Source organism: Sesamum indicum, linkage group LG6, assembly GCF_026168435.1.
Source record: "Sesamum indicum cultivar Baizhima isolate 11 linkage group LG6, ASM2616843v1, whole genome shotgun sequence".
NCBI lineage: Eukaryota > Viridiplantae > Streptophyta > Magnoliopsida > Lamiales > Pedaliaceae > Sesamum > Sesamum indicum.
The window spans coordinates 5,322,018-5,334,858 of record NC_142662.1 but is presented as its reverse complement, the minus strand read 5'-3'; the positions used below and the strand labels follow the sequence as shown (position 1 = coordinate 5,334,858).

At 37.2% G+C, this 12,841-nt stretch overlaps 2 protein-coding genes, 1 long non-coding RNA gene and 1 pseudogene across 3 annotated transcripts; 2 read left to right on the top strand and 2 right to left on the bottom strand.

Annotated features, from left to right (window-relative positions):
• Window positions 1-357: 357 nt before the first annotated feature.
• LOC105164976 (F-box/kelch-repeat protein SKIP25 pseudogene) lies at window positions 358-1,731 on the top strand (annotated as a pseudogene).
• A 651-nt stretch (window positions 1,732-2,382) lies between these two features.
• On the bottom strand, window positions 2,383-5,320 carry LOC105164977 (phytochrome-interacting ankyrin-repeat protein 1). The gene is made up of 3 exons (XM_011083831.3): window positions 4,300-5,320; window positions 3,099-3,270; window positions 2,383-2,990 (listed from the first exon to the last, which is right to left on the bottom strand). Exons 1-3 carry the CDS (start codon window positions 4,420-4,422, stop codon window positions 2,776-2,778), a joined length of 510 nt encoding a protein of 169 aa, XP_011082133.1. The 5' UTR covers window positions 4,423-5,320; the 3' UTR covers window positions 2,383-2,775.
• A 1,252-nt stretch (window positions 5,321-6,572) lies between these two features.
• LOC105165096 (trihelix transcription factor GT-3b-like) lies at window positions 6,573-9,457 on the top strand. The gene is made up of 2 exons (XM_011083970.2): window positions 6,573-7,069; window positions 8,617-9,457. The coding sequence occupies exons 1-2, from the start codon at window positions 6,725-6,727 to the stop codon at window positions 9,217-9,219; spliced, it is 948 nt and encodes a 315-aa protein (XP_011082272.2). The 5' UTR covers window positions 6,573-6,724; the 3' UTR covers window positions 9,220-9,457.
• Window positions 9,458-9,584: 127 nt separating this feature from the next.
• On the bottom strand, window positions 9,585-12,039 carry LOC105164978 (uncharacterized). The gene is made up of 2 exons (XR_848062.3): window positions 11,600-12,039; window positions 9,585-9,919 (listed from the first exon to the last, which is right to left on the bottom strand). It is a non-coding gene; the product is annotated as an uncharacterized LOC105164978 (long non-coding RNA).
• Window positions 12,040-12,841: the final 802 nt, after the last annotated feature.

Sequence of the window (12,841 nt, the reverse complement as noted above, 5' to 3'; positions counted from 1 at the left end):
ATATTTTGAGTATTTCATTTTGTATTTTGGAGATAGAGAGAGAAAAATATAGATAAGTAAGTGTGCATTGAAAATAGATGGTATACTTGAATTTGTGTTTTGAGGTAATTTAAAATATTTTAAAATAAGTGATGTAGGTTTGATGTTGAAATTTGAGAGATAAAAATTTATAGACAAATCACATATGTTATATATATATTTTTATATATAAATATGTATATATATAAATATTGTATGTTTAAAGTTGTATTTTTAAGAAATAAAAATTATTATTTATTATTAAATTATGTCTCATTTATATTATATATATATATATATATATTATATATATGAATCCAATCATAGTGAAAGATTTTCCATAATCCCAAGGAAGGCATTTTAAAGAAACTCAACCCCTACGTCCAAACTCCCCCTTTCCCCTCAAATGAGCAATCCCTTCTCCACCACAACTCCTGAATATACCACCCCCACCTCCTCCTCCTCCGTCTCCGCCACTGGTTTCCAAAGTCTCCGCCCCTACAACCACCACGATGCGGAGGAGCACCACCGACACCCTTTACTCCCCGGACTTCCCGACCACGTAGCCCAACTCTGCCTTTCTCTCGTCCCACCTTCAGTTCTCTTCTCCATCTGCCATTCTTGGCGCCGCCTCATTTACTCCCCCTCTTTCCCTCCATTTCTCTCTCTCTACGCTCTCTTTTTACCAGCTGGAATCCAATCTCATCTCTCAAATTCCATACACTTCTCCTCCTTTGATCCCATATTGCGTAAATGGCTTCCCCTCCCTCATCCGCCGCTGCGGCCCCTCCTCTTCCGCCACCCCTCCTTCGTCTCGCATAAGTTTCCCATCCAAGCTGTCGTCGTTTCCGCCAATCTCATCGTCCTCGCCGCAACCTCCGACCATTTCCGTCCTGCCTTATCCCAACCCCTAGTTTTCAACTCTATATCTCAGAAGTGGACTCACGGTCCCCCGCTCTCTGCCCTACGCCGATGGTGCGCCGCTGGTACGTGCCGCGGGGTCGTCTACGTGGCGAGCGGAATCGGCTCTCACTACGACAAAGACGTCGCAAGGTCGTTTGAGAAGTGGGACCTCAATGTTCAGCGTCACCACCAACACCGGCAGCGGTGGCGGTGGGAAAAGATGGGAAGTCTTAGGGACTGTAAATTTAGCCGGGAAGCGATCGACGCCGTCGGATGGAAGGGGAAATTGTGCATGGTGAACGTGAAAGGCGCCGCAGCGAAGCAAGGGATAATCTACGACGTGGAAAGTGAGTCGTGGGAGGAGATGCCGGAGGGGATGCTAGCGGGGTGGAGGGGTCCCGCGGCGGCGATGGAGGAGGAGACTCTCTACGTGGTGGACGAGTTGAAGGGTTGGCTGAAAAAGTATGATCACGTGAAGGACGCGTGGGTGGGGGTGTTAGAGAACGAGAAGCTTAAAGGGGCTCAGCAAATGGCGGCGGCAGGAAGGAGAGTGTGCGTACTGTGTGCTGATGGTGGCAGCATTGCGGTGGTGGACGTGGCGGCAGTGCCTCCGGCGAGACTGTGGATGGTGGAGGCTCCAGCAGGAGTTCAAGGAGTTGGAATTCATATCTTGCCTAGATTAAGCTATTCGGATATTTGATCCCATTAGTTTAATATACAAGTATAGTATTTATTTATTTATTTGCTCATGTAAAAATTCATAATTTACTTTGGCTTCTGAAAAATTCTAATCCAAATTAAATTTGAACAGATCTAAATTAATAATATGGCAAGAGTAATATATTTGTACTATAAATGCTGTTATAAATCACATAATAAATGTATATTTTAAGATTTATTTAGTACGATCGATCCTAAAATTTATATTATTGAGGTTCTATTTTACTGAATTAATATTTGTGGAAGTTTGAACCAAAAAATGACGAATAATCATATTCGATAATTGATATCTTGAATGTCTCCCAGAAAATGACTATATTATTGTGATTGATGAGTATATGCCCACAGACTTCGTTAAATCAAAAAAGTTAAAAGTAAATCATCCATATGCCAGCTTGTGATGTTTAACTGGAACTTCTACTGATCATTCCACAAATTGGTGCATTAATATTCCACGAGAAAATGCATATTTTATCTGGGGATTATATGGAGCACGAATTGCATGGTTGAGTTTATTGCAATATCTCTTCTCCATTTATCTTTTGAAGACAAGGAAAATACGAAAAATTATTAGTTTTAAAACCAAAATCAAATTGCTACTCAAAGTAAATAACCCATACTTATGAAGAATGACACGAACGAAGATAATCTAAGCTTCAATCCTACACTAATTATAAATCAATCTGACTGTGTCACTGTGTTTGAGTGTGTGTGTGTGTGTGTGAGAGAGAGAGCATAACATGTTGCAAACCAGGTTTGACTCACAGTCGATTTATTGACCACTTTAATCACCATAATACAAACTGCGACATAGAGGTTTTTTCAAACAGAATGCTTCTCATCAAGGACGCTCAACAATCAAGTACTGAGAAGACACCTGCACAAATAGGTACCGAGATATACTCGCAAGAGACTGAAAGCACACACAATAACCAGAACACATGTTCTAAACCAAACACAAATACTGAGTAACTGGTCACTAGAACCATATAGAGCAGACAAGTCGAGCTCACATGAATTGACAAACATGCAGGCTAACTGCAGAGAAACCATATTTTGTCCATATATAGCCTGATGGCCCTGATAGAAACATCTCCAGATATAGTATGATAGAAGCATCAACGAGGGCACGTATCAGTTATCCGAGCTCCAAGATGTCTCACTCGATGAATAACTATCCAGTTGTAAGCGCTTCATTTCTTCATATGCCCATTCAAGACCAGGACAGTAGTGGATAGGTGGATTGAACCTTGTATCATTTATGTCATCAGGCAAAAATGCCCCATTTTCAACCAGGAATTTAATTGCTTTCTTGTTCCTCTCTTTAGCTGCATTGTGGAGTGGGGTCCCTGTATCAAATAAAAACAAAGATGAAGTGAAGACACAAGAGAACCAATAGAATTGCCTCTTATTTGTTTTATACATAGACATTCAAGCTCTGAAGAAAATATACACACAGCCACATGCGCCCTTAGTTCGTGCATCAATGTTAGCACCACGCTCTAGCAATTCATCCATAACTTTAAGATGTCCGCGTTTAGCAGCAAGATGGAGAGGGGTCACGCCGTGCGATTTTGGGCCCCAAGCAGCCACATTAACATCCATTCCTTCATCAAGGAGCCGTTTCACCTGCAGAATAATGGAAAAGATCTCTGTAATATAAAAGACGATGAATGAATTAAGAATATCACCAAGAAAATGTTAAAAAGTAACAGGACAGAAGAAACTGAGCAATAGCAGCAACAAAAATCAATCATATAATAGAAAAACGGTAATATAAATCAAGTTCAGAAGCAGTTACTTCCGTTCATCAACATGGGGAGCAAAGAAATATTCTTTTTTTTACCTAATAAAACACCTGGTAACCTACTACTGAATTTGATGGCTAGCAAAACAGCAACACATGTGAGGAAAATGAGATAACACATATGATGAGCCTAACAACATCAAAAAAATACTTAATCTACCTTTTCTCTTTAACCTAAATATATCAGGTGCATCAAGACTAGAAGTTTACTGACATGTTGCTAACGCACAAGGATTCATGCCAGGTCATTCACCATCATATATTCCTGCCCCACAATAGAGGCAGTAAGAATCTTTTTCGAACTCTTTCTATCTAATACTCTGATTCTTCAGGAAGATAGTTTCTCATTCCACAAGGGTTTTCTACTAAGACACTTGAAAAGCTCTTTCCAGAAGCTGTTCACACAAACACACTGGTTTGTCTCCGAAAGCATGAACATAGATGTTGGAAAGTAGCCGAGATAAACACTACGAACAAAAATCAAGATAAAGTAGGAGCAGGACAGAAATATCGATATATCATAATAGAAGCAGAGAGGATTGTTAAGCCTGTATCCACTCCTGTAAATTGTTGGATTCTGAAAAACTACATATTACTGATACCAAGCAACCTGTCTTCACTTTTGCATGCCAGACCACATGCTCTGCTTGAATAGTAACTAATACTAGCAGGTTCCCTAAAGCCATGTTTATCCTAAGAATCCTTTTCATGAACTAATTCTGCCATTTCTAATCAGGATGAGAAGCTAAAATCAATAGAGCACCAAACCTAACAAAATCAAACTGATCTAGAAACATCACAATGGCCCAACATTATAATAAAACTTACGATGGAAAGGTTAAAAGTCATACCTCTTTGAGGTCACCCTTCGAAGCATAGATGTGGAGCAAGGTCCAGCCTCGATCATCCCTATCTCCTCCCGACCTAATCAATCTCCGCCTCCCCCTAATGGAGTCCACCTCAAACTCCGGCATTGATGGATATATATTTTCTCTCTCTTTTGATGGCAAAAACAAACTCAGTTTCTATATACTAAAGACCCACAAACTTCAATACCCAACACTTAGGTTTTCAGAAGCTAAAGTCTCAAACCAAACACCCTTTTACATTATTCACGACCTTAAACTACAAAGACAAGACTTACTCAGCTAATTCAAGAAAACAAACAGTTTACACCTAAAATTAAAGTGTAGAAGATCTCAATCTCAAATATCCCCCTTTCAAACACCCAAAATCCCCCCCAAAAAGGAACCCAAGATACACAGAATACTCGGGACAGAGAACTTAACGATTTTCTATTAAGTATTGATCTTATCTTCCAATTTCAGGACAGAAGACGTTTCTGAATACTTCTTAAAGCAATGTCGACAAAAGACCTGAAACTTGAGAGCTTCTTTCCTATAATGAAATCCTTTTACATGATCTTCCCAGAAAATTTAGCGAGAGGAATGATTGGCCATGTTATATGGGGCAAAAGGATTCAAACCAGGGCCAAAGACGCGGAGATTGTCCGTGAGCTTCACACTGAATGACGACGCAAATCGAAATTTAACAGAGATAATCATAATTAATGCCCTAATCCTGAAATCAATTAAACGGAAAGAAATCTCGAATACGGATAGAGTATCTGAAACCTATCAGAACTGGACTCTATTAGGCGGTCGCATCTATGAATCTTGCACATACAATATCCTTGTAGGAAGGGGGAGAGAGAGAGACAGAGAGAGATGGAAAGGGAGAGAGGGGTGGAGCAAACCCTAGGCAGCAGGCAAGGAGAGGAAATGGCGTAGAGAATCCCGACTCTTCGATCTGCACGAATATAAACAAGTACGTCTGAACTGAAGTCGTTGCGCGATTTCGAATACGTAATTTCGGGTTTCGCCTACCCCAGGATTATGTGAACATTCTACGGTCACCGTGAAAGGCAAAATAGCAAAACTAATCCCATAATGTAGGATTATTTTAAATTAACCTCGTAGTTCATAAAATTTTAAATCTAACCACATTTTCGTTTAAAATTTGTTTAAAAAAAAAAAAGAAAAAACGTTCTATAGAAACCCCAAACTAACTGACATTAAAATTAACTATGGATAACCCACGTAAGTCATGTGCACTAAGGTGAAAAATTAATCAATTAATAGCTTTAATGTCTATTGCTCGGAGGTCAAGATGCACAATGGATTAAATTATATTGATCGTATACAGTACTATATTGGTCTAATAAAATAACAGGCTAATCCTAAGTCAGTCCCAAGTACCAATACCAGTAATAGACCCATCTCAATGGCCCAGGACCACTTGGTTCTGATTTGGGCTAGTGGATTAGTCCAATTAGATTAATTTTTTTAATAAATATGACATATAATTTTTATTTTAATTGTTTAAATTTACTGCTGCACCTACAATTACGGTTTACTACTGCAAAATAATACTGAATTTAATGTATAATAATATATTTGTAAAAAACATTGTTTTAATATATTGGTTACAAATATTTACAATAATTGGCATGTGATGATGACATAAATCTTACATGTACAATGTGTATATATTGAATAATAAATAAAATATAAAAAACATTAATTCATAATAGAAAAATCAGCCAATGATCATATACATTTTTTGAACTAAAAAAAAGTCTCCCGCAATGGTATTTTTAATTATTTTCGTAAATTATAAAAACGTACTGAAGGCAAAATATTAAATTTTATTTCTTAAATCTTAATTCACTGAAGAGTTGATTGCCCGTACTATGATGCAGTCACTAAAAATATATTTGGATTGATTGATTTTGATTTGAAAAATAATTTCAGACTTCATATTAAAATAATTTAAATTATTCAATAAAATATAATTAAAAGATAGAGTTGAATAATTGAAGATAATTCGAATTTAGAATAATTCAAACAAGAATATGTTTTCAGGGGGTTTAAAATTAATAATTTCAAATTCATTAAAATCAAGAGAAATTATGTAATCTTTTAAATGACTTTATTTTTTGTAAATTTATTTTTGTTTATTTCCATGTCTTTAAATGATTATGGCAATTTTCTGACACTGGTGGCCCTAGATTTGTTCCTATAAATATCCGTTTCAGACAGTCAAAACTCTTCATAAGACTTTCTCTTCCCTTGTTCACTGTCAGAAAGCAGTGGAAAAAAAGAAAGATGCAGTCTTTGTCTACCTGAAATATTGACTTCAAATCAAATCCCCCCAACCCCACCACCATTAAACAAACAGTGGATTTCTTCACTGATGCTAAGCCTTTAACACACGATGTACAATAATCCTGAAAATTTCAGTGACACCCGAAGAAACCCCATCATCCCCTACCCCCTCCACCACCCCATCATGATCCCCATCCCCCTGCCACCTTTCTCCGCCGCTGGCGGTGGTGATGATGATGAGTTTCCAAGGAGAGACGAGAGGTTCCCTCAATGGAGCAATCAAGAAACAAGGGACTTGATTGAAATCAGGGCTCAGATTGAATGGGGCTTCACCACGACGAAGAGGAACAAGAATTTGTGGGAAATGGTGGCCAATAGAATGAGGGAGAAGGGCTACAGAAGAACCATTGATCAGTGCAAATGCAAGTGGAAGAATCTTGTTAGCAGATACAAGGTGGTATTTTTTCACATGTAACTCTGATGCTTTTTGATGGATTATATATGCATGCATGCATGTGATCTGTGATGGGCTTTCCTTAGTTCTTTTCCAAATTTCTTTTGGTAGCGTGGTCCTGGAATCTTGAATTTGATGTGTTTGTTGATGAAACCAAGTTTATGAAATTTTGAGATAAATGGTTTGTGAATCCGAGTGACTGTGTTATGTGTTGTAATAAATTGGGAATTGTGTTGCCAAAATCAGATTCATTAAAATTTTGTGTGAATTACATAATTGTTGCTCTATGTAATATGTTCGCATTTATTGCTGTAAATTAATTTCATGTATTGGCTTTCTCTGGTAAAATTTATTCTTTCTGAGAGGTTGGTGTTGGATGATGGAATTTGAATTCCAATTTGAGAAATTAGTTTATCTGCCGGAATGTATATAATTTTGTATTTTATATGCATCTAGTGACAGGGATCTGTGCTTTTACAGTTCTGTTTTCTTGGGAGTGTTTAAGAGTTTGTCCAAAAATTTATGACTGGATGGTAAGGAAGAGGTTGTTGTTTACAAATCCAAATATCTTGAATTTCATGGACAAAACTAGTTGATGGAAGTGAACATTTTATTGTAGAGCCGAGAGGGAGAACCGCTTGCATGAAGATTGAATTCGTCTGTGAAATGAGTAGCAGTACTTTTTCTTTTCATTTTCTGGTTTTTGATCCATGGTGTATACTTGTTTGAGATTTAGCTTTGGTGAGATTGTCTAGAGAAGGGTCCTGTCCGTATGTTGTGAATGTTCGTTTTTTGGTGAGATTCGTCAAGATCATGTCATGTTTGAATGTGAACCACGTGGTGAGAACGGAATATGGAGTCTTGTCTTTGTGTAACGATTTCATGAGTTCAACTCTGAAGACAAAACAGTAGTTCTCATGATATAATTGTATGAGTTATGGTCCTATGCGAGCCTGCACGCGACTTGTAAGAAAATGCCGTCTGAAATTAATGTGGTGTCGTGTTGGATTTTGTGATTATAAATAGTAATATTGATATGTTATTACACCGGTGCTTTACTACTTGCGGTGTTACGTGGAAGTTTATGTTGTCAGTCAAACAAATTTATATGTGCGAAATATAGAAGTCAGAAGTATGGTGCATCATTGATATATATATATATATATAGAGAGAGAGAGAGAGAGAGAGGGAGTGGTTTTCCTACAAGGGCTGGCTCTTCTCAGCGTTAACATTGTGGCTTGATGTAATGTAGCTATGCTTGGTTCCTGGCTGTTACTTTACAGTGAAGTTCACAGTTAAAAATTGTTATTCTGCAGATGTTTTTTGTTGGGGAAGTGTGATTGGATTTCCTTAAAACGAACAAAATTGAGAATGTAACGTTAGGTCTGTGGTTGGGGCTCTTAAAGAACCAAAATTTTGTCGTAGCTTTAGAGAATCATCTGTTTGGATCTTTTGTTACCAAACCCCAATGTGATAAAAAACGCAGATTATATCTTATCAAAGTTCAGATCTATAGATCATAAGGTTGATATGTGTTTATAATACAGGGGCAAGACGCATCTGATCCAGACAATGGTCGACAGTGTCCATTTTTTGACGAGCTGCATGCGCTATTTACAACAAGAGAGAATAAAATGCAACATGCTCAGCCCAACTTGGAAACCGGTTCCTTGAAAGGAAGGAAGAGACTTAAAAACATTTCTGGAGATCGATCCCACGAAGAATACTCACAAGAACGAGACGATGAAGAAGAGACTGGTATTGATCAAGCTGAAACAGGGACAGTTGCTCCGAAGAGGAAGGCTGGTGGAGAAAAGAAACGAAAAACTGGACAACTGGAGAAACAATTAAATAATAATGACAGTATCCTTGCTAGCATACAGGAGATGCTGCAAAGTTTCATCGAACAGCAAGAGAGGATTGATATGCAGTGGAAGGAGTCAATGGAGAAATGTGCTCAAGAAAGGGAGCTGTTGGAGCAGGAATGGCGCGAAAAAATGGAGAAACTTGAGAGAGAGAGGCTGGTGATGGAACAAGCTTGGCGGGAGAGGGAAGAACAACGGAGACAGAGAGAAGAGAGCCGAGCGGAGAAAAGGGATGCCCTATTGACAACACTGCTGAACAAATTGATTCGTGAAGAGGATTCTTAAGTCCTATATCATACCATCAAATAGTAAATCCTCTTAAGTCCTATATCATAGCATCAAATAGTAACAAGTCCGAAGAGGTAATTGTTGTGCTAACTATACAGAGACGCTGGATTTTCAGCTATGATAGAAACTTCTTTTCTGCTTTTTTCGTTTAGTTGGTGACTTTTACAGACAGACTGTTGAATTTTTCTGGAACTACATTTATTGGAAAGGCCAGTTATTTCCTGTTTTTGAACTATATCTTTTAGCAGCAGATAGTTTGTATTCTTGTAAAAGTTTCGCCAGTCACAATATTGCTGTATGGTAAAGGAAAACATTCTGGAAACCAGAAGGATAGCTGCTCAAGACACTATTATCGGGCAATATAACAAAGCATCAACTGATATTATTCCAGAACAGCTTGATATAAACCCACAAAAAGAAAACAAATTGTACAGTTTATTGGTCTGTTTCTAGTATGCTTCATCTGAGTAATGGAAAGGAAAGGATCGAGGGTAGGGGTGGCGTAAAGTTTACATTCTCTTACATTCCAAACAAAGAGCATAAGAACTCTTCCATTTGATCCAGAACTTTGAGAGTCTAATTACATTTTGAAGGCACCAGAGCAGAGAAGCTGTTATTCTGAGTTGCTTGGAGGCTTTTCTTTTGGATGCTTGGAGCCATAATGATCGATGAGCTGATTATGATTTGCTAGCTGAACCTGATAGTTCCAACCAAATGTTAGCGATAAAGTCATGATTGCATAAGGAATCATATTTGCTCTACGCAATTCTTAATGAAAGAACAAAGTAAGCATCCTAAGTTCTAAGCTGCCATAATGAGGTCAATAAAGTCAAGTGGAGAAAGCTGAGTAGGAGCTCAGTCAAAGCAAACTTTAATGAAGTACTTTTTGTCAAAAGTGCCATGAAAACCATTAACCACAAGTAAATAAAATCCACAGTAAGATACTCCTAAAAGTTACATGAATCATGCCACCAGTTATTATGAGTATAGTCCCTTTAATTTATCATTATCATAAGCATGGAAAAGAAAAAAGTCAATTGAGCTATATTTTGGTGTCCGGTAAACCAAGAACCACCTTAAGTTGTAACTTGCTATGGTAGGACAGCCTACAAAGAGAAGACATGACTTGGTTAAGACATAAACGCCATATAATTCCTAAAGGAAAAATAATGCTAATACAGGAGAGCATGTATCCAAATCTGCAAAAGTCCCTTTTTACCTCTTTCTTAACCAAACTCTTAGGTAGTCTGCCTAAAATACTGTTTTTGAAGCTACAAAGAAAATATTGTTTAAGCCAAAGGCATGGGAAATTAGAGAAATAGAACTTATTAACCTTTCTTGGCGCTTGAGAAAATCCCAAACGGACGCTTCAAAATTTTACATCATAAAGCAAGTTTTCTCATGCAAAATTGGCTAAGCCGGGGTCAATTAGAAAAGGATGCCCCAAAGATGCGATTATGAGCAAAAAGAGTACTTACATTACATTAAGAAATGTTTGATGTGTTGAACATTTGTTCATTTTCTACTCGTTTATGTTCACCTCTTTAGAAAGCACAAATACTGATATAATGCCATCTATTACCAGAGTAGACAGAGGGATTGAAAGACGGTCCTATGATGTGGAAAGACTTCAAGGAACTAAGACAGTGGTGCCCTTTAATGTGATTGAGGTCTGGTTTTGGGAAGTGAAAGTAATCTTTACTAAGAATCCTCGAAATAAGAGGATAAAACATTTAGTAACAGCCGGAGAGAACCTACATTTGAATTACATCTAATAAGAGAAAAGCAAAGAAATAAATGATTGGTTTGCTTTTACAACTCTTTTATGGGTGTCAACCAAGCACACAAGATCAACCATCAATAGATTCTCATCAATTAGGTCACAATTTAGGGCCTATAACTTCGTCGATTTTCTTCATCGAACATCATGTCGAAAACTTTGTTCAGGCTACATATCACAACCTTCTTTCTAAATCACAAGAATGTTTCCACTAGCAACCCGTTGCCTGGCGTGCTGTCCTAGGGTTAAAACCAGTCCATACCCTAATAAACTCATCTCTGACTTGCTACTAGTAGATCTTACAAACACATAATAAAATACTTCCATCTCCATTTGAAGAAATTCACTTGCCTAATTTGACCCCATAAGAAATTATTAAGTACAAACAACTGATCGATTAATCAAGATATGCAAACAACTATCCAATTAATCTTTACCGTCAATACAATTCAGAAACCAATACCTTAACGGAAACCCATCAAATATAGACCAATACAAGTACGAATATCCAAAAATCAAATAATCTCCATAGAATTTGAACACACAGATATTTCAACAAACACGTAAACATAAACCCTGATTAGACGGTTATATTACTTTACAAATGGGGCAGACGACTTTGAGACCAACGGCACGGGCCTCGAGCTGCGACCCTTTGGGCTTCTGGTTCTTCTCCGCATTCTTCCTCTGCGCCTCGATCTTCTGTTTTCCTCTTGTCATTTCTTTTTCCCTCGATTCTCCTCACTTTCCTGGGTTCCTGGTGAGTGCGATGAAGGCGGTAGAATCCGGGCCGCTTCGTCGCGTAAAAAGCGAGAGAAATGTATGCAAAACGGCTTGTGAAAGAGAAATGGGGATGGCCCGTGTCAACGCGTGGTCACCATTGGTATGCCGGAAAACAGTTTCCTAAAGCAAATGATGGATGGAAAAGGGAAAAACCAAGAACGTGGATTTGGTCCAAAACTTTGGTTTATTGTCAATTCAGTCCCCTAGTATTTTCTTTTTGTAAATTAAGTCCGTGACTTTCCCAAAACTGATTTCGTTCCATTTTTTGCCCCAAATATGGTCTCCTACCAAACTTTTATGAGCCACAATTTAACCCCATTTATTTAACTTTTTAAACCCCTTATTCTTCATATTATCTTAGGGTGAATAACAATTTATCCCCTGTGATATTGAAAATGAGCACATTACCTCTTTATAAAAAAAATAGAACAATTTACTCCCTCTATATTTTTTAAAATGAAGCAATTTACCTCCCTACATATTTACCTCCTTATGTAGGGAGGTAAATTGCTTTATTTAAAAAATCATAAGGGTATAAAATTCATATAAAAATTAAAACGAACAATAATGAAATACTTATTGAATCATAAGTGCATTATTTGGCATCGTCTCTCAAAACCTAATATTGTGCTCTCCCCAAACTCCTCGGGGGGCGATAATATAAGCAAGTATCTTAATTTCAATGTTTTATTTCATAACAGTTTAAATTTCCTAAAGAAAAATACTTGAATTAATTAAAACTTTAAAACCCCATCATAATGTTTGGTTTTGTTTTTAACTTGTTTTAGGGTATTTTGTGGAGATAGAGAGAGAAAAATAAAGATAAATAAAAATAAGTTAGAGATAGTGTGTATGTTTGGATTTATTTTTGGAGATAATATAAAATAAGTATGGTATGTTTGATGTTGGGTAGTGGGAGACAAAAGGTACTGTTAATTGTCAAATCATGTCTCTTTTGTATATATTTATATATATATATGTATAAAAATATATTTAATTTATTTAGTTGTGAATGGATTAAAATAAATTTTATTTTCTAATTATATATGTATGGAA